At 38.0% G+C, this 27683-nt stretch overlaps 2 protein-coding genes across 19 annotated transcripts in view; one reads left to right on the plus strand and one right to left on the minus strand.

The window, feature by feature from the left end:
• LOC310882714 (uncharacterized protein) overlaps window positions 1-27683 on the plus strand; it is an 89430-nt gene that overhangs the window by 18078 nt on the left and 43669 nt on the right. For 4 of the 16 annotated variants that reach the window (XR_014573099.1, XR_014573100.1, XR_014573101.1 and 1 more), the window contains exons 1-2: window positions 19935-20233; window positions 20607-20822. Coding sequence is in view for 1 of the 16 variants with exons in the window: in XM_083801846.1 (XP_083657972.1) it covers window positions 20730-20822 (93 nt within the window). In the remaining 15 variants the exon portion in view is untranslated. Of the gene's footprint in view, window positions 1-4501; window positions 4607-13345; window positions 13462-14264; window positions 15167-16449; window positions 16557-19934; window positions 20234-20606; window positions 20823-23388; window positions 24840-27683 lie in introns of those variants that run through there. The other 12 variants (XR_014573105.1, XR_014573106.1, XR_014573097.1 and 9 more) reach the window with 11 other exon arrangements.
• On the minus strand, window positions 54-7832 carry PCK1 (phosphoenolpyruvate carboxykinase 1). Of its 3 annotated transcripts, none has more exons than XM_083801816.1 (10): window positions 7679-7832; window positions 7205-7452; window positions 5620-5801; window positions 4807-5010; window positions 4296-4483; window positions 3173-3335; window positions 2818-3042; window positions 2593-2724; window positions 1754-1849; window positions 54-1159 (listed from the first exon to the last, which is right to left on the minus strand). In XM_083801816.1, the coding sequence occupies exons 2-10, from the start codon at window positions 7426-7428 to the stop codon at window positions 705-707; spliced, it is 1869 nt and encodes a 622-aa protein (XP_083657942.1). In that variant the 5' UTR covers window positions 7429-7452; window positions 7679-7832; the 3' UTR covers window positions 54-704. The 3 variants fall into 3 exon arrangements, with proteins under 3 accessions (XP_083657942.1, XP_083657943.1, XP_083657944.1); XM_083801817.1 differs by having other exon boundaries at window positions 7205-7480; window positions 7679-7827; XM_083801818.1 differs by having other exon boundaries at window positions 7205-7448; window positions 7679-7821.

A 27683-nucleotide genomic window follows, 5' to 3' on the forward strand; every position in this document is an offset into this window, starting at 1 on the left:
AATTGTAGGCATGTAGTTTTATAAACAGTGAAAATACTGGAAATGAGGTCATATTTTGTATAAACATTTATTTCAATAGTTTAAAGAACAAGCCATGCAAAACATCTGGAAATCACAGGAACATGAGGCATATATAATAGCGATATCTTAAATATGCATTAGTAATACAAAGTCATCTTTCACTCTGGTAAAAGTTACAACTTCATTTTTTCTAAAAAATATTTAAGCACGAAATATCCTTAGATAATACATATATACAACATTTAATTTTCATTCTTTCCTGTAAGCGATACTGCTGAATTATGAAAAAATTAGTCTGAGACTCTAGTGGCTTGTGTGATAGGAACAACGTGCTACACCTTGCGGGGTGGATCATTTTAGATCGTATCTGCAGAACTGTCAGCAAGTAATTTAAATACATCATAGCTATATGCAGAGTTGTGCATGCGAGTGACAGATCAGAGTTCTGAAGACCGTGCACATACATTCTCACAGCTGCTCACCAATTCACAACAACTGATGCAGTTATAAATCATTAGGTCTGGAGTTACTTTAGGATGCCCTTGTCTATAGCCCAGCCAAACTAAGACCTACTTTCATTATAACCCCCGTTCATCAGTGTGCTGTTGTACTTCCAGTGGTGATTTGGTAAAATGTTTTTGTCCTGTATATGTGGATTGATAAATAATTGTTTTTCTGATCAGCTACAACTGTTTTATCCTCATCTCCAAGGCAAGCATTTCTCTTTCTATTTCGTAGGGAAGGTCGGCATTAACTTGCCCTTCAAAGTATTGTTTGATTTCTTCCACCTCCTTTTCCCAGAACTCTTTGGAGATATCAAACAGTTCAGTCAAGTTAACGTCTTCTAAACCCTTCAGGTTCAAAGCAGCGTCAGCAGGGATGTAACCTATAGCAGTTGGCTTGGCAGAGGCCTTCCCTTGTATTCTGTTGAACATCCACTCCAGCACACGGGAGTTTTCTCCATAGCCAGGCCACAGGAATTTCCCTTGGCTGTCTTTCCGGAACCAGTTAACATGAAAGATCCTTGGTAGTCTTGCCGCTGGGCGATGTGCCATGCTAAGCCAGTGGGCTAAGTATTTGCCAAAATTGTAGCCAAAGAAAGGTCTCATGGCAAATGGATCGTGCATAATGATTTTGCCTGTTCGAAACACAAATGGAGATTGTTAAGGAATAAATAGCACATTTATTCTAAAGCACAAAGAGTCAGTTCCTCCCGGGATTTAGTACCTAACCACCTTAGCCCCTTAACCACCTTTCTGCATCTGAACCAAAGAACTTTAAGAAATGGTACAAACATGAACCTTGAAGTACAAATTAGATTAATTTTTGCAGTCAATGGAAAGTAAATTTCTTAAATCTCAGGTAAAGCAGCTTAAATGTAGATCCTTGAGAGCTGGCTTTCATTGTTCCTGTATTTTTATTGAGCTCTAGCAGAACAGAAAATGTAAGTTTATTTATCACAAACTGTAACAGGAACTCTGTATCAACTCTTCTGGCAACCCCATGATTGCACCCTGTTCTGCATGGTTGCCACCTAGGGGATTATTTTGCTTAATTTGACTTTTACAGAGAATTTGGCTTTTAATTCCAGTACAAATATTTTCTATCACGAAAATGCACAGGTTGCAAAACTAGCTGCCAAGATTCAAATGTGAAAGAGCAGAGGGGGAGGACAGCTCTCCAGAGAGACGATTGCTTTTAATACAGGTAGGCAGACTAGATTTGGATTTACCTTTGTGCTCAGCAGCTGCTGTTGCTTCAGATCTCATGGCTGCTCCTATAAATACTCCGTGCTGCCAGTTAAAAGCCTCATATACAAGAGGCACACCTGTAAAGAACAAAGTCACTTCAGTAATTAGTGATCCAGAAGCATTTTTATAACAGGTTTTGCTACCTGAGATACTGCTGTATGCCTGCTACTATGTAATTTATTCTAATTTTTCTATATTTTTTTAACTTAGTTCATTTCCTGCCCTCTTAGAGTAATTTATATGGATATTTTCAAAACTGGCTACTGTTTATTGAACACATCCTTGTTCCACTCAGCTGCCTGGGGCCTTAGAATTCCCAGTAGATTTTACTGGAAACAGATACTAGGTCTGTGGTCACGATCATGATATTAGACTCAGACCTAGCATTACTTCAGTTTCTTTTCTAGCGTTAGGTGACCTTTAACAGAACAACTTATTTCACTTAATTATCTGCAAACTGTCTACAACTGGTTTAATTCTCTAAGCATTTCCTATCTAAACTAGTTAGACTATAAGCAATTTGAGACAAATACAGTAATTTGCTATGTGTCTATGTATTACCCAGGGTAGTGGGTCCTGATCTCTCTCCAGTCCTCTGCTATCACTACCTGTTTTTATGTTAACATCTAACAATTTAGATGTTGAAATATCAATGGCTGTAAGTGTGTGTGTCAAAGGCTAACACAGAGAAGTTGGGCTAGCATGGTTATTTCCTTGCTTTTGCAGCCATGACAGCAAGATCTGTGTCTATGCCCAGTTGTGTTTCAACCCTTCTGTGATGAGCACTTCAGGCTTGCTACAAGGCTGCTGCATCTCTTACCAGCAGGTCTGCGGCCTCCAAATATTATCCCTTCAATGGGGACACCTTCGGGTGATTCCCAGGCAGGGTCCATGATGGGGCACTGGCTGGCTGGAGTGCAGAATCGTGAGTTGGGATGAGCACAAGGTTCCCCTGTACAGAATACAATAAAAAGGTCATAATGACAGATTGAAGTGAAATTCAGCAGAGAAAGCCAGGAGAGAATGTGGAATAAGGCAGGGTTACCATTATCTGGGGTCCAGTCCTTGTTCTTCCATGAAGTCAGGGTTACTCCTGGCGGCAATGGCTCGTCAATGCCTTCCCAATAGACACCGCCATCACTGGTTTCAGCTACGTTGGTAAAGATGGTGTTCTTGAATATGGTTTTAATAGCATTGGGGTTTGTTTTGACTGAGGTTCCAGGGGCAACTCCAAAAAAGCCATTTTCTGGATTGATTGCCCTTAAGTGGCCTGAAAGTTAAATGACAAAATATAAATAAATAAAACTGTTTCAATTCTCTTCAGAACTTTGTAGCATGTCTTGCTGACCCTAAAAATAAACAGTAGTGGACTGTACTACAATGCAATTTCAGTTCAATACCTTGTTCATCAAATTTCATCCAGGCGATATCATCACCCACGCACTCAATCTTCCATCCTGGCAGGCTTGGGTTCATCATGGCCAAGTTAGTTTTTCCACAGGCACTAGGGAATGCTGCAGCAAAATACTTCTTCTCACCTTCTGGATTTGTAATGCCCAGGATCTATTGAAAAGCAGATGCAACTGTTAAACGGGTTTCTTCTTGCATTTTTCATTTTGAAGATTGTCTTGCAGCAAGTACTAATGATAAAACATTTAATTACGCAAATTTCTTCCTACAAACGAAGCAGCATATAATATAGTTGACAAATAACACAAGCTATGTTTTATTCATCAAAAAGTCCCCTCTTTTTTCCCTTAGATTATGTGTAAGGAGATTTATTTTTTTTTTTAGAAATGGCAGGTGTGTATGATTCAATTTTTATTTATTTATTTTGCCCATTAAAGATGTACAGACTGTATACAGCTGCGTTTCTCAGCTGAGACAAGAAAAACAGGCAATATTTTTTGGCTGCATTATTGGTGTGGAGTGAGTGCACTTTATGTATGGGTACTTCTGCGCTTCTCATACTTGTAGTATGCAGATATATTTTTCTGAGACTATTCAATCGTGAAATTTAAATTTTCAGTGGTATTTTATAGTAGTATGATGTCTAAATGATAACAGAAAGCAAAGGCATGAAGGGCACAATGCAAAACTCATTTAGAAAATCTAATATTTTCAGATTTTTGAGTCCATAGAGTTCTTTATAATATGAAAGACAGCTTTCAAAACTTGCATTAATCCTTCATGATTCAGCTTGTAGGAGCAATGTGGATGCCTGGTGATGATGTTCAGGCTTTGCTCAAGTACATGGGTCTTCCTACAAGTAGCCACTGTCAGAAGTTCTAAATCTTTCTTGGTTCCTGATTTTATAGGTCCTACTTTAAAATGTTTTGGTACTTAACCTTGCAAGCAGTTTCCTATTTCTGAAAAGCCTGCCATGTGATATATTGATATCTAATGTTTCAGGACTATCCATATGAGACTGTAATTTCATTGACACCAAGATGTGATGTATTTATGTTTTGCTAATTTAGGGTTTGATGGCTGTTCAAACACACATGATTGAATAGCTCTTACCAGCATGTGCTCTGCTAACCAGCCCTCTTCCTTGGAAATTCTGCTGGCAATTCTGAGAGCAAAGCATTTTTTCCCCAGTAAGGAGTTTCCTCCGTAACCGCTGCCAAATGAAATGATCTCTCTGCGATCCGGGAGATGAGCAATCAGCGTTAACTCTGGGTTGCACGGCCAGTTGTTGATTAATGGTTCTGCAGAACAGAATGTTGTGCTCATGAATGCAGCAATTTCCATGCTGGATCAGACTGTGCTGTTTCATCAGCATCGAGCCTCTGACAGCAACCCACACCAGATGCTTCAAAGGAAACCCCTTGGTAAGTACGAGGGATAATAATCTCCTTTCCATGAAATTCTCATTGAGCTTTGATTCCTTTAATTGAGTTTTGAACCTAGTGCTGTTACACAAACCACCCTAGTCTTCTATGGCAAGTGTTTCCTGAATGCAAAGAATGCAGTCAGTTCTAAAACATGCTCCTGAGAATGTCCCTGGGTGACAGTTTTTAATCTTCCTTACCTTTTAGTGGTAGAGGACATCCAACCGAGTGAAGGCATTTTACAAACTCTCCATTGCTCAGGGCTTTCAAAGCAGCTGTTCCCATCCGCGTCATGATCCTCATGCTGGCCACCACGTATGGTGAATCTGTCAGCTCAATCCCAATCTTGGACAAAGGAGACCCAATAGGCCCCATGCTGAAGGGGATGACATACATTGTGCGTCCTGTAAAACATGGACAGGAGTAAAATGAATGATATGTGACAAGGCAAACCAAGGAACTCTTGAAAAAATCTTTATTAGCATGGAGGTTGTTTCTCACTTCTTTAAAAGCTGTGTCTTGTGGGTGTTTCCAATGTTTAAACATCTAGCTTACTGTTTGTCTGATTGTGTAGCAAGTTTTATCTTAAATGTTGAAAGCAGCTGTTCAGACAAAATGTCTAACCAGCAGTAAAGGTGGGTGGAGGCCAGTTTCTCTGTGGTGTAAATCACTGAAGTTATTGCTCCGGATGGGGATCCTCCATTTTCACCTCACTTGCTATCTGCTGCTGAGTTGTTTTGTGACTTGAAAAAACCACACAAATTTTCCTGCCACGCTGTATCTCTCTTTGTGAAGAACAGAATTAATTCTTTACTGGAAAGAGACTGAGGACTATGCTTGTGCAGGCATTTGGATCCGTGGTAAAGATCCAAATGAAACTTACAAATTGATTTATATCAGGGGTTCCCACCTAAGCCTTCAGCTAACGTCTTTAGTTAACGATCACAATAATTACTATCAATGATGTTCCAGTAAACCTGAAAATTCAGTGTCAACCTTCCTTTCTCACCCACCTTGCATGCAGCCTGGGAATCTGGTATTGAAGGCTTTCTCAAAATCTTCTTCTGACATCCAGCGTCCCAGCTGGCTAGTTCCAGTTTTAGGGATTGGAGTGGTATCTCTCTGTTCTTGAGTGATAATGACAGTTTTGCTCTCAATTCTTGCTACATCTCTTGGGTCGGTGAGAGCCAACCAGCTGTGTTTCAATGAAAATCAGGAAATTAGACAATTATTTTATTTTATTTTGTTTTAATCAATATGATACTTTTCACCCTTCTGTTAGGACCCCTTTAGTACAAAAGAGTGCAACGTTTTGTAAGGCTAAAACTAAAGTGACAGAGCTAGTATAACTAAGACAATCTCAAAAATTAGTCAGATACATTCTCTCATACAAATTGTTTCAAGACTTTACAGTATGAATAACTAATTATATGGCTTGGGAAATTCTGGTTACATGTTAATATTCCTTTGCCTCTTATCTCAGCTTTATTCTCTGTTACTGACTTTCAGGGAAAAGTTAAAAATCTCGTTTAATTCTCCTTCTCATCAGTATACAGTTGTTTTGCATAGGGACCACAAAGTGCTGCCTGAAGCAGAGTGGATGCCAAGCAAGTACTTTAAGTGTTGGTCTACACCCCTTTGGGTTGAGAATCCAGCCTAGTGGATTGGCATTGTCCTTTAAGGTAGAAGCATCACAAAAGAAATATTGACTGTAAGCAGGATCATAAACAGTGAAGGAGTTTATTAAATAGGATTCTTTTTTCCCTTCTGAAGAATTTTTGCTATTTATTTACAATAGAGAGGATTGTTTTACATTTTCACCTCTGCGCATAGAAATTTTCCACGAATATAAAAATGTTCTAGTTGGGCTGTCATAACCATCATCACTACAGCTAAGCATATAATTAACAATGAATAATTTATCTGGTGAATCTTGCCCTTTTCTCTCCCAAATAGTCTGCAAACAGATTGCCAAATTCCTGCACTTAGTTATTCAAAAGCCTTTGCAGATTTCTTCCATGAAGGTTTCTTAGTCGGCACGTAATTCCTGAGCATGTACTTGTTGTTAATATTCCCCTTTCATGTTGGGTTAGTTGGGAGAGATGATGAAATATTTGAAAAAAGTATTTGCTGAATACATTACAGTCAAAGCTCATCGGCATGATATGAATAATGCCTGTACTGAATAATATTTGAACACCCACAGAGCTATTTGAATGCCACAAAAAAAAGTATTTGATGAATAAACTAATTGACTAAAATAGTAGAATTCTTCAAAAGATGTATTTGCTAAATAGTATTTAACCGTTGCTAATGATTAGTTACATAAGTCTCATGACATTATTTCAGTTCCCTGATTTATGTAACTAATCAATAGAGACAATGTACAGTTGATAGTCTTATTGAATAATATGTTTTATGTTAATTTTTAGAGGAAAAGTTTGCTTTTCCTACATATTTCACCTACGTAAGCTGCAGTGCCAAAATGTTCATGGAAAGTAAATATTGAAGAGTTACAAACAGTTTTAAATGTAAATGGACAGAAAATACTCGTCACTATTCTGAGATGCTAACTTGACTTCCATTTATGCTACTCACCAGTTCTCATACTTGCTCAGCTTCTTAATCATGCCTTGCTCTACCATGATGTCCAGAATTTTTTTGTTTTCTTCTTCTGAGCCATCGCAGATGTGAATGTTCTCAGGTTGGCACAGCTTGGCATTACTTTCAATGAACTCCCTCGCTTCTGGAGGCAGGCTCTCCAGATCCCCCTGGGTAACCTTGGGCATGATGTTTACTTCAGCTTTCAACTCTGGGGGCATTCTTGCAGCCTGCAGTGGACCTAGCTGAGGGATTTGAAATACTGATCACAATCTAAAATCAAACATATCACATCTGTTAGCATGCTATGACATTCTAACCAGTCTTAATCTGCCTCCCTAAGGATGCATAACGCAAAAACAGAATCTGTAGTAGTCCTGATTTCTAAGCAGAAGTATATAATTAATATAAACAACTTGGATCACTGGCAGTCTCAAACTGGAAAAAATATGTAGAAACCATTCTACTTACTGTCTTTGGAAGATTGAGTTGGGTGGATGTCAGCAAGTATTTGGCTCCCCTTTCTGTTGGTCTGGTTTCACTTGCTTTGGAGTGCTCTTGTGATCATTGGTTTCCTAGGTGGCTTTCTCCTTCCTTAAATATTGTTCATGGTGTCCGTCCCACTGGGTGAGGTGAGGGAGGCTTGTCCTTTATGTCACTATTGGATATGTCTTTGGACGCTGCCACTGACGCATTGTCATCATGCAGGATTGTCAACAAAGCAGCCCTAACAAGGTAATCATTTAACAGGTTTGATTAATGAATGCTGAAAGCGGTGGTTCTTAGCCCTTGGGTTTGCTGTTTGAAGCAGTTACAAAATTTAGCAGTTTAACCAAACTTTGATCTAGTTTGACTTTGAATCCGAAAGCGTCATAAATTCTTGGTGTGTGGGAAAGGTTGAGTACAAAGAGTATCGGGAACTGGGAGCCAGGGGGTCGCCCAGGCGAGGCACAGCTGGCACGCTCTGTAAGCAGATGCTCGCTAGTTGGCTGTGAAGCGGGGGCTCGTCCAAGGTGTGTTTACTTACCTTGGGAACGCTGCCTGATCCGTGGATAAAGTTCAATGCTGAGCACTGATAGGCCTGAATAACCACTAAATATGCCTGCCTGGAGGCCTTGTTTTTCTTATTTTTGTCCATGCAATTCTTCAAGGAAAAGGCAATATAAATCTAAATGCTGAGTTTCTTTAAGTGCTGGAGAGAGAGTTTTGATTACGCCTTGCTTTAGGCTCTTGCAATGTGAGGAATTATTTTCTATCTCTACAAGCTCAGAGAAGGCTGATCAGCAGCCATCTTGGTAATTAACCCCTTCCGTCAAATCTTATTTTTAATTTAATTGGGAGTGCTATGGGGGCAAAAAAAATATTGACACGTCTTTAAATTAGAAGGCAAACCAAAAGCACAAAAACACTCTGAAATGACTGCACCCTTGTTGTGTATGTGTCAAGTACACTACACAAACATCTACACGTGTAGGCAGCGAATGACACCAACAGCCACTGCTACGCTTGTGATCGTGAGGGTGTGACCTCAGTCCCTTCAGGGTCTCTCCTCTAACTGTTCCCATGTCTGTCTGTCTGTCAGCTCATTACCTTCTCCCACTCCATTTTAGACCATCATGCCCATAAAGAGAGGCTGATTTTCATCTCCACTTGTCCATACAGTCAGGGTGTGTGAAGACTGAAGTATTTCAGACAAAGAAAACTGTAGAAGTAATCCTGCTGCCATTTCATCTCCCTCCACTTCCACCCAGTCCCAGCAATGCCAAACTCTGGCATTTTTGGGATTGATGGGGCAGTTTGCAGAACGAGAAATTTGGGAATGCGAGTTAAGGTTCTGGGAGTTCTCTAAAACAACAAAATTGATGCAGGTATCCAATACAAAGGATATTCATAATCTGTCACCTGCCCTGGTTCGTGCAGTCAATGAGATGTTTCCTGCAAGGCTTTCACTGATGCAGACAGCAGAGAGTTGCAAGCCCTGAAGAGCCAGGTCTGGCAGAGCAGCGCAGAGCAGAGATTTGAATTTCAAATACCATGGAGCTGAACCTCACAAGTGCAGTGATCAGAGACCACAGGAACGCTTCTCCTGGGAGCGTATCCTCTATCTCTCCTGCAAAGCCTTTTATTACGTTCTGTAAATGCAAAGGGAAGAAAATAGTGAAGTAAGAGGGGCTGTCCTTGATGCACAGCAAGGCCAAACATTGCTGAAAAGGAAAACAAAAATCTGTTAGGATAAGAGGTGCTAGAAATTGCTTCAGAAGGGGCTCTGCATTAAGACAATTTAATAAGAACACAGTGTGTTTGGAGTCCACATGCTCCATTGCTGGCGGAGCAGATCAGAAATATTTTGGTTAGCCATTTTCATGTTAAAATATATATCATTAGGTACTTTAGTAAAAATAAAATGCAGCACATTCTTCACTAATACTGAGCAGACCGTTTTTTTCAGTGAGGTACAAAAATAATCCGAGTCCTTGGTGATGGCCAGATAAAAGTCATTATAGATAGAAATAACCATCTGAGAGTAAAACAGCTTAAAAAAAAAAAAAAAGACAAGACCAGAAAATGATCATATCGCAGCATGACTGAAGTCTGAATAAAAGCATCAAACTGGTAGCATAACAGTGCAGGATTAGTCCTAGTGCCTCTTCAATTCTGAGCAAAGGAAAAAATCCCCGAACCCGGAGCATTAGTTTCTGCCAATTAAATTATAGTCAGGCAGGTGTTGTGCAAATTTTCTCACACTGCAATCCTAACCTCCCACAATCTTGCTATACAAACTGTGGGCTTCTCTCGAGAAGACACTAAATATGCCAAATTGGTGGCACTGTGTTATGAACATATGTCCATTAAAAATCACATTAAGGATTCCAAATGTTTTTCATTTGTGATGGCAGCAGGGCTTGAGTACAGATGTCCACTGGGAATTCTAGACACTTAAGCATCAAATTACTTGTATTTAGGTAACACCTCCTATCAGAGAATCTCAAAGCCTATCACAAACACACAGTAAGCTTCAAGCCCCTGTATAAAGCATGCATAGTATTTTATACTATGGTGTAATGAAATAAGTGGAGCATACGCAAATCGAGGCCAAGATTTTATTTTATTTTTTTTCAAGAATCTTCTAATTTAGAAATTCAGCATTTAGATATCCAACACATAGCAGTAAATGTTTCATCTGAGGATAGTGAATTCTTATAACCACCAGTGGCTGCCACAAAAAATAAAATCAGAAATGGCATCTCCAATAGTTCAGTCGTAGTGGTCTCGAGATGTTCCCCCAATGCCATCACATACTGCTGTTTGCCACAAGTGTCTGCCTTCTGGATTCAGTGAGCTGAGAGATTTCACTAGTGAGAAACGTGGGAGATGGACTGGGGGGAATGTAAGGGCTTCCTCAAAAAAAAATGTCTTGAATGTAAAGTTTATTTTTCATTTAAGTGAAAGATCATCTTTAGTAGTAACTATAATACTCCTCTAATAGCTGATACAACTTCTTTGGATTGAACTTTTTTTGGCACTTTTTCTCTGTGCATCTTGACACTTGAAAGTGATGCTTATCAGGTGTCTTCTTGGAAGCCGTCAAATTATTTAAATGAGTGTGAATCTGACATTTCTAGATGATAGTGTTCAACAAGTGCCTTGAAAGGAGTGTTTTGGGGATGTTTGCTCTGATGGACACCGTTCAGCCTGTTCAAAATAAAGGTTTTGAGCACTTCAACTTTCACTGACTTACTGGAATTTAATTGAATAAATGTGAGGGTTCTTAGGGTCAAGGAGAAAGTGTACAAAGTTTCAGACTTCATTGCTACAGAGCTGTAGCAAAGCACTCTCAAGGAGATCTGAAAATTAATGACATATAACAATCCTCAGAAATTCTACCCCCTCCCATAATAATTATCCCACATATTGTCACTGCAAAAGAGTTTTTATGTCACTTGTTGTTTTGTTAAAAAATGATAGCTTTTTTTAAAGATTCTCCCAGCTAAAGCGATGAAGAACATCGCTTCCTGATTGTTATTTTTGCTGTGAGGTTGTGCTCAGTTGACGCTGAGCGTGCTGCAATTGCTGTTTTACTGGGTGCTGCACAAGCCCCGATCCAAGGGCAGCCTTTGTAAATGTACAGCTCACAGAGACCAGGGCCTGCTCTCTCAATTTTAGAGAATAAAACCTGACCTGTGCAAATTACCTGCAGTTGCAAAATAGCCTGTGACAGAGCCAGGTGTTTATTGCAGACCCACCGCAGCCCGTGTGATATTGCCACCTTACTACTACTTTTCTTGGGGGCAGAGCTCTGACCCAGCTGCATGAGATTTGGGGCTGCTTGTAGGATACTATGTTTGTGGATCACTCAGGCAGACTGGTTTCTTGACTGTTATTCTTCTGCTTTGGCAAAAATGTAGTCCTTTTCTTTTCTTTAGAACTCGCTTTTACAGGCTCTCAGATGTTGTTATAGTCAGCAGGGGAGGTGAGGTTCTCCTTTCCATTTTCTCTTGTAAAGGACAAAAACTGGAGTCTTGGCTAGGGAGACACTGTGGCTCATTCATGCGACGAGGATACTGAGGGATGAAGGATACTGAGGATTTAATTCCCTTCTGTCACACTGGCGACCCTTATCAGCAACACAAGACGCCCAGTCTGGAATCCGGTTTTGCAGCTGGAGCTCAGCACTTCACAAGCAGAGCAAGGCAAACATTCCCCATTAATGGTGTTTCCTCGCTTGATGGCTCTGAGCAGCACGTTATTCACTGTTCATCCTTCTTTCTCACCAGCCCATAGTTCTGGAGATGGCACTAATTCACATAATGAGCTCCGGAGCTCTCCTAAGCTACTGTAGAAGGTCTTATAGGCACATGGAGAGTTTGGACCCACCAAAGTTTTGTCTGAATTTGCCTTAGCCAGCTCAAGGCTGGTAAGAACGTGACTATGATTTTTTGCATGGTTAATGCATTTTTTTTGGCTGGATGCACAGCAGAACCACAGCCAGGAGAGAAGGGGACAAACTGTACTAAACAGAGTGGAAAACAGTCAGCATAAGGTTGTGTGTTTCCCTTCACCTATGCAGCATCTGCTCTGCTCAGTCATACAAAGCCCAGATGGCACCGAGATTTAGCTTTGCAAATAAAAATGGTAACCCTTGCTGGAGTGAAATCTGTTTACCGCAGTGCTGTGTGTTTGCAGCTGTCAAGGACTCCCTGCTTCCTACCTGTGGTGGGGGTAAATGACAAATCCTTGTACCAAACCCACACGGTTTCAAGCAGCAGGCTGTGTGTCAACCTCTTGTTCAAGACCAAGCACTTTTCTAACTTCCTGCTGATACTAGGATCCTACTAGCTGTGCCTTTTGACAGAGACTTCACCTGCTCAGGCCTTGTGGAATGAAATGGCAGCACCTCTTAAAATGTAAACTGCTTTGTTTTTTCGAGGATGAGATAAACCTGGCTATTGGTGGTTTTGCATGCTGCTTTTTATGTCCCTCTCTGTTCCTTTGCTCGTTATCAGCATTCCATTGTCAGCTGTCATTTCAGAGTGACACTGCTCTGTCTACCTGACTGGCAGCATGGCTTTTCTCATTTGTTGAAATACTCTCGTTTACCTTTTGTCTCACTTGTCATTTTTATTGCTTGTTGGATGCAATCTGGCCTACTGGACCCAGATCTTTATGTTCTTTGTGAGCCAACTTCTTTAAAGGAGGATGGCTCTGAACAGTAAGAGTGGGTACGGACTCATATTTTAGGTTCTGTGTCTTCCTCTGCTATGGATTTCCTGTTTGACTTTGGATGTGTAACTTTACATCCCCAAGCCTTTATCTTCTCCGTGGGAAGGGGGTTGGGAGTTGATGATGCCAACTTCTCTCTCTTCTTGTGTATTCTTCCTAGTTTGCTTGATAGCTCCTGGCCTGAGGAGTTTAAAACCTAATTAGACGAGATCGTTATCTCCCATTATATTTATGTTCTGTGCCACAGATAGTCCCTGCTGGGTACTCTTTAGATTATTGTAATGCAAATAGTATGTTCTTATTTGAAATGAAAAACATTTGCTATAACCTGTTTTCTGCTTTGATGCTACAAAAGCACCAACTTGGGCTGAACTGTGCTTTCTGATTCAAGTAAGATTTATTCTATATTTTTCCCAGGAAAACAGCTTTGATGAATATTTCAAGCACTTTGTAACACTGGAAGTGATGACAACAACAGGAGAGAGAAGCTGATTGTGCAGAAATAAAGCCAGGCTACATCTAAAGGTCAGAAGGCAAGTGTGCCTATGTCAAGCACTGCATACCTATCAGTTCTTGAACCTGACTGCTGCAGGAAAATCAACATTACAAAAACCAATTGCCCCTGTAATAGAGCCTATGTTTATTGGTAAATCCTGATGTGGTCAGGTGAAATCCTACATACTGTACACGTATTCTTAGCTCATTTCTAATAGGAAGAAGGCAACTTGGATAGACCACAGTGGGATTTTTCAATGTAAAAACATTCGTGTTTGGCCAGTGTAAATGGTTCCTACCAGACAAGTGCCACAAGTATGACTTTTGCTATAAACAACACCCAGTAAAGAGGTCAAGGGTGCAAGTGGGCCCTAGAGATCATACTTTTTTCTTGTCCTTCTGAGAAGACAGAATTCTGATTCTGTTGTACATACTTCTGTTTACCTACCATCTGAACCTGTCCTCAAATTTGTTTATTCAGGATGATTCATAATTATATGACTATTGTTTGCTTAAAGAATAACCTCTTATATGTGAGCTTAAACTAATATGTACAAATGAATAACAACCAACTTGCATCCTGCAAAGAAATTAAAAACAAGTCATCCACATGTTAACCTTGTAAAGTTCAGGAATTTGCATTGCGATAGCACGAAGGCAGTATCTCCTTATCTGGGGCAAAAACATACATGGCACTCTGCCTAGATATCACTAAGACAGCACAAAACAAGGGTATGAATGACAGATCAACAGACTGTAAGTTAGTAGAGACAGCTCTGAACAAAGTATAACCATTATTCACAAAACACCAGTCACTTAACTGTTCTCATTTGCTTTCTAGGCACTTGCTCATCTTGCTGTTCAAAAAGATTATAAAGAGGAGTACTATAAAGCTGACTTTTGTTTATTCTTACAGGAGCATAAAAGATTTACACCTATGGCTCCTTGGTATAGGTATTTCTGTTACAAGTTCCTGATGGAGAGGCACAGGGCTATCTGGTTTTGGACGTTAAGTGACGATTTGTCATTAGCCAGAAGGAAGACTAAGATTTAACGTTTCTCTGCTGATAAATATCAAGGAGTAAATCACCTGCTGTCAGTGAAACCACACTAAAATATATGTGCCCTTAAATTCCATAGTCCATCCTAGATTTCTTTGGATTTTTATACTCAAGCTCAATTCAGGATCCTCAGAAACTTTAGCACCTGCACAGATTTGTGATCTGAGCTGGAAAAAACTTGCACAGGAAGCCATTGCTCTTCTGAACCTGCCAACCAGTTCCTTACTGCTGATTTTGCAAGGTTTAATGTGCACTTGCTGCATATCCACGTGGAAGCAGAATTTGAACTCCTTTGGGTTGTACATCTCACTTATTGATTTATTAGGACAATGATTTAATAGTCTCATTCTCTGGTGATCCCATTAACTTCCAAGCGCTGATGCCTGTTTAGCTGTGCACAAAGAGCTCTTCTCAGAACTGTTTTCCTGATTAAAGATTAACAATGTGATAAAGGCAAGGAAACACGGGCATCCTTGAATTTTGTTTCTTACATCAGTTGGGTTAAACCTTTACTATCTTTTCTCACTGTGTATCTTCGCTTTGTGTTTGGCAACCAAATTCTGCACAGCTCTAGCACGTTTCCCCCAGTTTAGTCAAAACAAGAGGAAAACTTTCTGCCTCTTCAACTTAACTCTTTGACCTTTACACAAACAGCAGCAAAAACCTTTACTAACTAACTAAGGTGAGTTGTCTTTAAAACTTTCTTTGCTATCTCTTGGATTAAAAAGTATTCTGTAAAAACAGAGGAAGTCACTGAGGTGTAGTTAACTGTAACGATGTTAATGTCTTTTGAAATGGAAGTAAAATGCTTCCCAGGTAAATACACTTCTTCCAAACAGACCCAGGCACGCAGATCTGCTGTCTGCCACAAGCAAACCATGCATTACTGGAGAGCAGAATTTGATCTAAATACATCGCAATGCTAGATGAAACAGTTAATAGATAAATTGCAATTATGGTTAATATTTTTAGACCACTTCCCTGACTTGTGTCTGAACAATCACCCCTGGTACTTTCAGCTCCAATAAGCTTCTGTTAAATGCTTCCCCTGTTATATATCCCACATCTGTATGCTATTATGCCCTGTTTTTCTTTTTTTTTTTTTTTTTTTTTGTTGTGCTATATAATTATAATTGTTAACAATATGGAGCAGGATTTTAAAAGCATAGGCAAGACATAAAAGCATTAAGTCCTCTAACTTAATAGAAGTTGTTTTGGTTCTTCTACAAGAACCACTCGAATTTAAAGAGGAGATTTGTCTTCTCAAAGCCAAGAGGAGCACTGGAGAGACAGCAAAGCAAGGCTTTCAGTGTGCTTTAGGCACAGCCCGCATCAAGTCAACTGTTCATTAATGGCACAGTCTAAGCAATCACTGTGCCTCTGAGAGGGTTCTGCATCGCTCCTCACCCTCCTCTTTGCACTGAGAAAGAGAAGTGGTAATTGATACCTGGGCCAGACACGAGTCAATCAATACCCTCCAGAGTGACTTCTATTTGTCTTTGCTTTGCTATGCTCCCATCTTCCCTTTGCTTTGGAGAAAAAGTTAAGAAGAAGTACTGTACATACAAGTAGGACTGTATAAGTTTCTGGATCTGACCAGCTTTTATATGGCTTATAAGGGGTCTAGTGCTGTTTTGTGTAGATGAGGAATCCAAGTCAAATCAGAATGCTAAATAATGTCTGCTGGAATCAACTGCATCTCCCATCTCAAAGCCAGATGTCTGAAAAAAAGAAAAGAAAAAGCTAAAATATTTTAATAATAGTCTTCTTTCCAAGTGATCAGTATCTTTTCTGAAATTCAGAATGTATAATTTCTCCTGAGAATCTTCTAGGCCAGCACTCTGAAGCACTAAGTTTTTTCTGACTGCTACTTTCAGTTGCTTAGAAGAACATCCAAAAAATATATATTCTTTTTTTTTAATCTATCTCACTGATTAGATGTCACACTTTTTTTTTTTAATTAAGGTTTTTTATGCTCTCTGAAGTAGTGCTTCATCATTGTGAAAGTGGAACACTAGAAGAAAAAGTTGACAACAGCACCAGAAAGTAAAGTGAAAGGATTTCACCATTTAGTGAGTATAACTTGATAACGGAACACTATTTAAAGGAGCAACATAAATTAGAAGATCATAAAAATATACTAATTTTCTCTGAAATGAGTGATGGTGTAGAGATAGTTATTTACTGCTATCATTATTCGTAGGAGCAAGATTGCACTGCAAAACAGGTGATGAAGGTAGCAATTGTCCCTGGTGTAAGAGCAAAAGTAAAGGCGTGCATGTTTTCAGACCACTGTTAAGGCACAGAGATACCACTCTGACAGGTGCAGTGTGAATACGACATACACTTGGAAACAAAATTGAGACATTGGAGGAAAGTGAAAATGGAAAACTTTCCAGATGACAGGTGGAAAATGATATTAAAACTGTCAAAATAAGTCACAACAAAAACTGGGTTTCCTAGTAGACTAACAGGAGTCATGTTCCAGAGAAGAATGGAGTTTTCAGCTACGAGAAGGAATATCATAAAATGGAATGATTATGAACATGTGAGGTTAAAGTGGGGTTTATTTATTTGGCTTTTTGCTTTGCTCTCTCTCTCTCTCTCTCTCTCTCTTTTTTTTCTCTTTTTTTCAAGTGTACAACAACAGTCTTGATTTACTCGGAGTTTTTTGGACAGGTCAGAAATGTGTAAATAAATCACACCATTATTGCTTCACATGGTTATCTATCCTGGGCCTAATTCCAAACCCATTTAAATCGATGGCAATCTTTCTGTTGGCATCAGAGGATGGTGGTTCAGGACCTCTGATACGAAGATGGAGGTGCAAAACATATGCAATAAAGGCTCATTATACAGCCTCTAAAGCTATCTGAAATGATTTTCTAAAACACAGGAAGAGAGTGAAACTGAAGATTTTGAACTACCTTCAGGGTCAAATATGCTTTATGTTACATCATAATGAAGCTTTTATAAAGAGTCAGCTGCGTATAACAAGCAGTAAACATCTTCAGTATTTTAAAAGGCACTATTCAGATTTAAGTCTGGCAATTGGAATAAATAACCCAATATTTTACTCATTAAAAAAGTCCGTTGATCTGTTCATACTCAGGGGAAAAATGCAGATCAGACCAAAGTTTGCTGTGTTTCCTTAGTGCAGCCAAGGGTAGAATATACTCTGCTGATTTAGGATTTTTGTTCATCCACGTATTCACCTTCATGCACTGCTAAATTCTTATCAAGAACTTATGTGCAATTTTGTGGCTGAATTTTGTTTCTTTATGTAACATTATTTTAGCACAAGAGAACTGGTATAAATTAAAATCCTTGCAAATGGAATGTCTTTATATTCCTTCTAAAATATTCCTATAAAAATTCACAGATTCACAGATTTCTCTAGGTTGGAAGAGACCTCAAGATCATCGAGTCCAACCTCCGACCTAACACTAAGTACTCCACTAAACCATATCCCTAAGCTCTACATCTAAACGTCTTTTAAAGACCTCCAGGGATGGTGACTCCACCACCTCCCTGGGCAGCCCGTTCCAATGCTTAATAACCCTTTCGGTAAAGAAGTACTTCCTAACATCCAACCTAAAACTCCCCTGTCGCAACTTTAGCCCATTCCCCCTCGTCCTGTCACCAGGCACGTGGGAGAATAGACCAACCCCCACCTCTCTACAGCCTCCTTTCAGGTAACTGTAGAGAGCGATAAGGTCGCCCCTGAGCCTCCTCTTCTCCAGGCTGAACAAGCCCAGCTCCCTCAGCCGCTCCTCGCTCCACAAAAACTTACTACAAAATAATTTGTAGTAAGTATGTTTACCCCACCAAATATCACTACAACTTAAAATAAAATAAGAAGGTACTCTATTCTCATGCGAGATGTTTAATGCATACTATTGATATGTTAGAAAGAAATAGTCCCTGCAGAGGAGTGGGTAGAAGTCTGATTGCGGCTAGAGATGCAGTAGGCAGTATTTGGTAACTGGAGGTTGCATACACAATATACCATAACAGCCATTGCGGAGCTGTTAACCTGTTATGTCAAAACATAATAAGGAGGTGCTTTAGTTTGAAGATTCCTGATCCAAGTGGCTCTTTTAAATTCAACCTAAATGAACTGAAGGACTATTCTGCCCTTCACTTTACAATCCTTGAGTTATAAAACCTTGAAAATATCAGTTTATAATGGAAATAATTAAAGACCTTTAACTGTAGCTTCGTGGATGGTGCTGGTATTAATAAAGCAGAAGTACAAGGCAGGACAGCTCTTGGATCCTGATGACTGTTCAAATGCAGAGAAACTCATTTTAATGACCTAAAGGAGGATATATTGTTATAACAACTTTTTTCTTCAGTGCCCTTCAACTATCATAATGGCATGGTATACGTAGCAACTTGAAAAGACTGAGCAGTGCATAAGAAGTATAATCTCCAGCTACAGTCACCAGCAGCATAATTATATGTATGTATAGTGTATTCTGCATCCAGTTCTCTGGTTTTGAGAGCCCACAGATTTTGTAGATTACAAATAACGTGGTAACTATGTTGAAATATTAGCCCTAAATTGCTGGAATGCATATTCTCCCTTAAATAATTGCTTTGGATTTGTGTTGATTCAATGTAACATACTAGTCATGACTAATTTGCAGTTAAGTGTAAAAAAAAATAAAAATATTATTCTTGCATTTAGGAGCCTGCAGAATCGTAGATAGGAGTAGTTGTTGTTAAGGGTACTTATGGTAATTACAGGAACCTGCTGTCTCTGAAGATAAGTAAGGTCAATGACCTCAAATCAGGCTTGTCATGAGATTCGTTTTTCAAGATGTGAAGCTTTTAATTTGTCATCCTTACAACTTGTTATAATGACCCCACTGAGTTACTTTTCATGGCTACAACTTTTGCAGTAATCTGGATCACTGTCTCTTCCAATGGTGCCTGCTACCTTAGGCACCCAAAACACAAAAATGTCCGGGCCAAATTCTGTGGAAAAGGGTACAGATGGCTCCTGGATATGCAGCAGTGCTAACTATACTGTGAAAAACACGGTATAATATAGCCACTGGGCAAAATACCACCTTGTCTGATGGAACAGTACAGCTAAACAGACAAGGAGCATTTGCTACTACTTTGTACTAATGATATGAGTTGGAAATTGCTGTTCTAGAAGGGTACACAAGATTAAATGTTAGTGTCTCAAATCTTGCAAGTTTACCTCAAAGATATTTTTACAATACCTTTGGAGAACTCTTAAATGTAAAACTTCTTGTTCTCCTTGAATAACCAATCCTGACCTAAAGTATAGTACAATGATGCTTACATACTGCTCTACTGCCTCTGCAAATGCACTTCAGTCGATTTTGCAAAATACTCAAGATCCACATGTAAGAGATGCTGCAGTACTAGCCGTCAGCCAGCTCTTAAGGAGCACTCCAGCAACGTGAGACCCAGGCTGAAGTATTTCCATATGAGAAACAGGGGAATCGCTTTAAATATTTTGAAAGTGGGGAAACCAATTGAGCTCAGCCCTGCGGTCTCCAGCTGAGCAGGAGCAGAAGGTTAAGGGCCTGCAATTAAGACTGAGAGATCTTCACTTAGGACATGTTGTGACAAAACATCAGGCTGCTTTCACAGTCTGGCTGCAGGGCTGTGCCACTAGTTCGCCACACGAGGAGCCTGGCTCTCTGCCATCCCTCAGGCATCGGCCTTTAGAGGTAGGCCATGAAGGCAACCCTAGATAGTTTCTGAGGTATGAGCATATCTAAACTTACCAACTAAAAAAAACTATCATGACCTTATGACATGATATCATGCCATAAGACAAAGGCAAAAAAAAAAAAAAAATCTTCTTGTCCTTTTCATTTAAAAGGCAAATGTACTGAAAAAATCTCAAAAAGATGCTCGGAAACTTGATAAATTTTGAAGAGCTAGGTCTCAATTTTAGTAATTCTTCAGCACCCAGATAAGCTGCTGAATGTTAAATGTGATTTTTTGTTGCAGTTTTGTCCATGCTATATAGGATTAAAATGAGTTAGTGGGTTGCTTGTTGTTGATAGCTCAGTTATTTTGCCACTTGCAACTTTTGATTAAGGAAGTTGAAAAACTGTTTCTTATTTAAATAGATTGACAGAGATAATGATGCCGTTGCATTTGAAAATAAGGTACAGCAACTGACCCCAGAGGAGAGAGGAAAGGAAATTTTTTTGCTGTTGGGGAAGCAAAGGGCCTGAGCTGTAAAGCCAGAGATGATTTGTCAGACTCACATGATGAAGCAGGAAAGTTCCAAGAAAACCCAAGCATCTAAAATCTCAAATGACTGCTCCACATCAGAAAAAAAGGTAAAAAGTTGACTGCATAATATTTGTAGTTCATTTTTAGATAACATATTTTAAGTTAAATTTAGCAGTGAGGTTGAATTTTTTTATGAAATATTCATGCAGTAAATTGTTAAGTTTAGGTTAAATTAAAGCTAATTTTATGTGGAAATTTGAAAGAAGGAAGAATGCCCTTCACCCTTAAATGATTAAATTTATTTGTTCAAGTTGATGTCATCTCTGTTGTGTTCAGGAGATCCATTTTGGATGGCATTTAGAAGTTAATGGTCTTTTGAACAGAATGCAGTATTTGAAACCTCCAGGGAGACTTCAAAGTTAATACTGTGTAAAAATGCCTTTGAATAAACCTAATAATAATTTATTTAGCCTTTCCTAGTCCATTCAGCTTCAAGATGCACGTGTTCAGGGGTTTATGAATGAGCTTAGAATGGTTCCAACTTGCTGGCTGAGAGTGGTAGGCAAAAACCAGTTCCTGTCAGCAAGGTATCGCACAGAACCTTCATAAAAGTAACGGGAAATAGCTGTTATAATATTTTAGGAATGTAGAAGTGTGCTGCAGAGGTCAAGGACTGACATAGAAGGGAAAGGATAAGTGTCTGTTTCCCTAGAATCTGTATGTATGTACTGTAAAAATTGGATGACATCAGTAGAGTTGAAGAGTCTATGGATGCATGCGTCATAGTGTCTGGATATTAACGTATGTCGGTGGAGGTTGTTTAAAGTATGGATATTGTGCCAATTGTTAATGTCCCTTGGTTTAGTTACTGTGTTTATAGGAAGCACACTTGAGCCGCTTTAATAAAGCTAACAAAGTTCTATTGTGTGGGCATGAATCCACAATGAATAAATAACAATAAAGTGTTTTTGTTTGCTATTATTGAAGTGAAGTGTTAGCTGCACATTCTGTGTGGTACGAAGCATTGTATAAAATATATTTTGGTCTCGGCATGAAAATCATTACAGAGTGCACTTGGGAGCTGAGACAACTGTTCTGGAAAGGCTCTTCAAATATGACATATTTGCCATTTTGCAGTTTCAAATCTTTTTCAAAACTGAAAGTGCTGCACATTTCCTCTTGACTTGTTACTCTCTAAAGAAATTAATTACTGCTGTGATAAGAACTTGGAAATGTTATATAGTCCAGAAAGCATAACTTTATTCTTCTATGAATTCTTCAAGGTATGGATCTTTCTTTCCTTAAAATCAACTAGTAATTTTAAAGAGGCTTTTACATACACTTTACTGATTCAGGACTACAAGAATGCTGAGAATAGTTTAGCCTGAAATATCCAAATCTTTAAACTTGTTAGTACTAGTTACGCAGTTGACATCAAGAAATGTATTGCATAGTTTGTAAGTGCCTTGATGAACCGCATCTTAATGATGCTATGAAGAGAGGAACTTTCATCCTGTCTCAGAGGAGAGAGCTAGAGTAGGAGTTAGGATTCCTGGAATTAGGTGCTAAACTGTATCACTAACACAGAGCACTATTTTGGGGTGAATTGCTTAAGTCTTAAATAGAAAAAATAATCTCTGTCCGACAGCTTGACTCTTTGTAATGTATTTTCAAGCTCCTTTATGTAAAATAAAGCTTGGATAACATAGTTCAAAATCTATGTACGTTTGGTCCTCAACACTGCTGCTTCTCTCTGCTCTTATTAGACTCTGCTAATTGCCAGTGTGGATGTAATTTTTGATGACAGTCATGTGTGATGTGACTTTCTGGGGAAGAAGGACAAGAAAAAATTTCCCTTTCTTGTCCCATTATCAATGGCTACTGTTGTATCACTTTTATCATGGAGTTACGGCTGTTCATTTCCTCTCCTTGCACATCTGATCATATCCACCTACAAGATGGAATAAAAAAAAAAAATCCTGATTAATAATTTAGAATTATTTTAATGATTTTATGCTTCATCGGTTTGACTTGCAGATTCTGGAAATTTGCATCATAATCAGCCAAGTAAAATTGTTTAGCCTTTTGGGCATTTTCAGCTAATATTAGATTTTGGTTGTTCTGGGGGCTGTTGCTGTTGGATGTTTAGATCTGTGTGAATTCTGCATTTCTGTCAAATAAGCAGAGCTTGTAAGCATATATTATTTTAATATTTTATAGGTGGAAAAAAAAAATGTGGATGTTATGTTTACCAGGCCAAACTTGCTCAAAGTGGTAGCATGACAATGCATGTGCTACAGAAGCATGGAGAAAATGTGCCAAAATACCAGTGTCCACATTATAGTACCTTTATTGCATGAAAAAGTGATTTGGCTGAGTTTAAAGGGGGGGGGGGAAGAATGAAGAGATGATAATTAGGGATGAAGTGTTTCTAATTTTCACTGCTTATAATGATATAAAATATACGTGACTTCAGCATTACAAAATATTTCTATGTAAAAAGTGTTCGTTGTTGATTTACAGGTTTCTCCTACAAGGAGATGTAGTGACATCTTGTGGCTGATGTTTTAATTTGTTTAAAATACAAAGTATCAAGTATTTAGCTTTTTTTTTTTCTTTTTTTTTTTTTTTTCCTTTCCTTGGTACCTTTGTGACTTTCTGTCTTTCTGTAAGGAGGTACCTCAGAAAAACCTACATCCAGGTCATACTGAGGAGTTTCTTCTCAAAGCCACAGAAAATAGTCCAGATCTCCATGAAGCCATTTCAGCTCTCACATTGCTTCTTTCTCAACTCTACTTAAAAAATCCATCTAGCTATACAAAGCACTAAAATATATTGAATGCTTAAATATATATATATATTTTTGCATGTGGAAAATCAGCTTTTACATCTTAGTCTGAAATTGTTCAGTGTTTAATTGCTGAGCACTTTGTCCTTATAATTTGAAGAAATACATGTAATTACATTAATTATTAAAGTGTAAATTAACTTTAAGTTTGACCTAATCAGCTGAGCAGGCGATGGTTTTACTGTGCTTAAAACATTAAAAACTCGTAAAATTCTAAATTTGATTTTAACAATATCTAATATTATTTTCAGGTTCTATAACAGTTATGGAACATTGGAGGTGATACAATAAACTGAAACGTCTCTTAGCTAATTGAGGTCTTCTCCCAGAAAGTAAAAAATAAACCACTGTATAAATTCATTTTCATTCTATATGCAGAAAATATATATTTTTTTCTTTGTCATCAGTATCAAACACTATTGATATACAGGTTGATTCTGAAAATAAAAATTATAATACTGTTTAAAATGTTAAAGATTATAATACTGTTTAAAAATTATAATACTGTTTAAAAGTTTGGTTTTTGTTTTTGTTTTTTCCCTTGTGCAAACCACAGTTATTTCTATACAAGCCCTCATAATTTTCTGGGGATTTCATGTACTAAATTTTTGAACTATTCTTGTTTGGAAGAACATTTGATTCAAATATCACCATACATATATTTCATGTGTAAATTTACTTCTCTTTAGGAAAAAGACGTTCTTGTACAACTCTCAATAGCATTAGAGATTTATTAAGAAATCAGTGTATTAGAAATATAGCATATTTACTGTATTTTTAAGTGATGTAGGTGACCAATATCAACAAAGTTAGATAAAAATTTAGATTTTTGAAAATGTATGAAAAAGCTATATTAAAAATATTTGGGCATATATAGATGTCTTTAGCATCTATTTGTATTTTCAAATAAAGCTCCCATTTAAATATATTAAGTATTTAAAGGTAGAAATTGAATTATCTACATACGTACAATTCCTTTGTTCATGTATTTTTGCAATTTTTATTTTTATATTATTTGCTACTTTGAGTAGCATTTTGAAATTAATCTTTTTGTGTGGGTAAAAGCAGAAAATTACTGGACTTTTCAAAAGGATTTGAATTGTTAAACTGCTTAATTTTTCTGGAAACTTAGTGTCTTACTGGAACTTTAGTCATCCAAAATCATTTGAGAAATTGCTTGTTTGTCAATTTATTTATCAATTTTACACCTATTGCGGAGAATAGAGAAGGTTCTTTTTGGTGTGTTTTACTCTAGAACAAATGCATTACTCAAAGCTATTCCTCTTGTTAAACTCTTGTTAAATAACTAACTCTTGTTAAATATTGTGGAAATCCAAAATTTACCATTATTATTAATTGTTTTTAATAACAGTTCAGATGTCCACTTGTGAAATCTGCATTCATACATGGCAGTGGCAATTACATGCAGTTACTGTGAAGCTGGTTTTCATGAGCGTTATGTTCTTACTCAGCATAAGAAGACTCACAGAGATGAAAAAAAGATTCAAATGTGATCAGTGCAGCTACACATGCAAGCAGGTATTTAAATTCACTGAAAAAATATTGCATATTTAATGGATGATTCGGCAAGGTAGGGTTGGCTTTGGGGATACATTTACTTCAATAAGATAAAACCGTTTGTTACTACAATCTAAAATGACATAGTTATATTTATTTGCAAGACAAGTGGTTCACAAATGAGCAGTAAAATAGGAATGCAGAAAAATCTGAGGCTGTCTTGTTAAATCTTTTGTATATGAACTGTTTAGAAGTATAAAGTAAGAGCAATCAATTTCAATGACATTGTGATGAGCACAAAATAAAATATTTGTGCTTTAACTGTGATATTCAGCAGTGTCAGAGAAAAAATCAATCTGAAGTGATACATTTATTAACAAATTATGTGCTATAAAAATACATTTAGGATCACGTTACTTTCCAACTCTGGGAAAAGATTGGATTTTGACAGTAGATTATATCTTTAATTGTATAGTTTACCTTTGCTGTCATCTAATTGTACAGCACACAGATACCATAGAAGTGCAGAGTACTTCTTTATGCTGCAGCAAGTAAACACTTTAGAAACTTACAGATACATTATTTTTTTTCCTAACCTCCGGGGAAAAAAAGGATGTGCGTGTGGGGGGGAGATTTCAAGCCAAAATAATGTGTGTTAGACCGTTAGGCCAACTGATTGACAGAAGTATATTCTCATTTTATATTTATCTCTGTCAGAAATACTCTTTATACATCTGTAAAACCCAGAATGAAAGTGCTGGGTATGTTGCATAGTATCAGTGAATGATCAGCCATGAGAACATAACTAAAACAGTTCTTTCCATCTGCCCTCATTTCAAAGCTTTCCAATTACGTCCTTTCTCAGTCGTCTTTGAGAAGTCTGCCATTTTGCCCATCCCCAAGGCCCGTAACGTGGACCTAATTTTTTGGATCATTTACAGGTTTTTTCTGTTCTGGGTCTGCACAGTGAAACGGAATCCTGCTAAGGGTGCTAGGAAAAAGAGTGCTAGACAGTAGGATAAAAAAGTTCTTATGTCATAGAATCATAGAGCGGCTTGGGTTGGAAGGGACCTTAAAGACCACCAGCATTTAACAAACCTTAGATTGGTGGATTAATAAAATACCTTATAATATTCCGCTTTAGGTAGAAGATACCTGCCACGTCATAATTTCGGGGCTGGTACTGGTTTGTATAATCCGGAGTAGAAGGTATGAATGCTTAGAATAGTAGTCTTCTCAGATTAAAAAGCAGTGAGAAGGTATGAATTTTAAGAAAAATTGAAGAACTTGAAAAGGTAATTGAAGTGAAAGAGTGCTAGCACCAGTTCAGCAAGAAAAATATGAAATTATTATTCACTTCTTCGAAAACTATATGCTGTGAAATCCACTAAATTGGCAAAGGTCCTTTAAAACAGAGTTTTAATATGTATCTTGGACAAATCTTCAGGAGCTTTATGGAGGTTGTTGACTAAGTCAGCCTTTCACTTCACGTTCCAAAATTTGTCTGCCAGAACCATATTTGTTTTTTTTGTGTGTGCGTGTGTTTGTTAAAGTGCTTACATACATTAATATTTGATTCATTTATTTATGCTTCATTATGCTAACAGAATAATGTGTAAGCATGCTGGAGATTGTGGACTGGTGATGGCAAAAACTGCTACACCCAGAAAAAGAAGCAAGGGCAGAAGGAAAAAATGTGAGAACCTAAAGCATGTTAAGCAAGAAGGTAATCAGCGAATAAGTTAGAATTTAATCATGTAAATTAGAATCAAGAATAAAAGGCTAAAGCAGTGAATCTCCCCTGCTGTTTAATTACTGTTTCACAATGAAGCTAATTTAAGTGCTAATAATGGAAGAATGCTTTAGAACAGTCTTGAATTGTGTAGCAGAAATTCTCATCATCTGAGCTGGGTCATTGCTCAGGTACCCATTCTGGGACTGCTGTTCCCCTGCTCCTGCAAATATCTTCCTAAACTCCATGCTTAGCAATGCTTACAAATGCATTTTTTCTTTTCCCTTTTGGAAATTCATTTTGCCGTTATAAAGGTGGATGAAACATATTACTGAGTTGAGCCATAGTGAGTTTTTTTTAAGACCCCTTCTGTAATAACACACTGCTTTAATACAGACCAGACTGAAAAATTTGCCGTTTCAGAACTCAAATTGCGTGTTAATCACAAAGCACATCGTAATAAAGAAACTCTTCTTTCTCTCATACTTTGACCAGATTATGATCAAACATAAAAATTCTATTGAGTTAAATAGCTAGTCATCCTTCTGCCAGGATCATTGCAGAGGTGACCAGGCCAATTTACAGAGCTCTTGGTTCAGCACGTCTGTACAATCAGAAAGGCACTTGGAATTACTCATGGTTACTCGCTGTAGATAGCTCTTGAGCACTGAGTGTTTGTTGCTTAAATTTCAATATAAAACAAAGGATGGTCTATAGTTAATTTCTTTCCTTCTCTTTCTTCTGATTTCTCATTTTTTGTCATTAGTTTAAGGTTCCCAGGAAGTGAATAAATTCAGGTTTGGGCAGACAAGAATGGTAGTAGGCTAATTCATCAGATGATGCCCTGTCAGAAAGGTCTCCACAACAGTA

This window comes from Anser anser (assembly GCF_964211835.1).
Source record: "Anser anser genome assembly, chromosome: 16".
NCBI lineage: Eukaryota > Metazoa > Chordata > Aves > Anseriformes > Anatidae > Anser > Anser anser.

Excerpts from the sequence above, each read along its gene's own strand:
- PCK1 (XM_083801816.1), bottom strand. The coding sequence starts at position 7,428 with ATGCCCCCAGAGTTGAAAGCTGAAGTAAACATCATGCCCAAGGTTACC. Across the intron at positions 3,336-4,295 it reads GGTTAGCAGAGCACATGCTG|ATCCTGGGCATTACAAATCC; the intron begins GTAAGAGCTATT and ends GCTTTTCAATAG. Across the intron at positions 2,725-2,817 it reads GGACTGGACCCCAGATAATG|GGGAACCTTGTGCTCATCCC; the intron begins GTAACCCTGCCT and ends TATTCTGTACAG.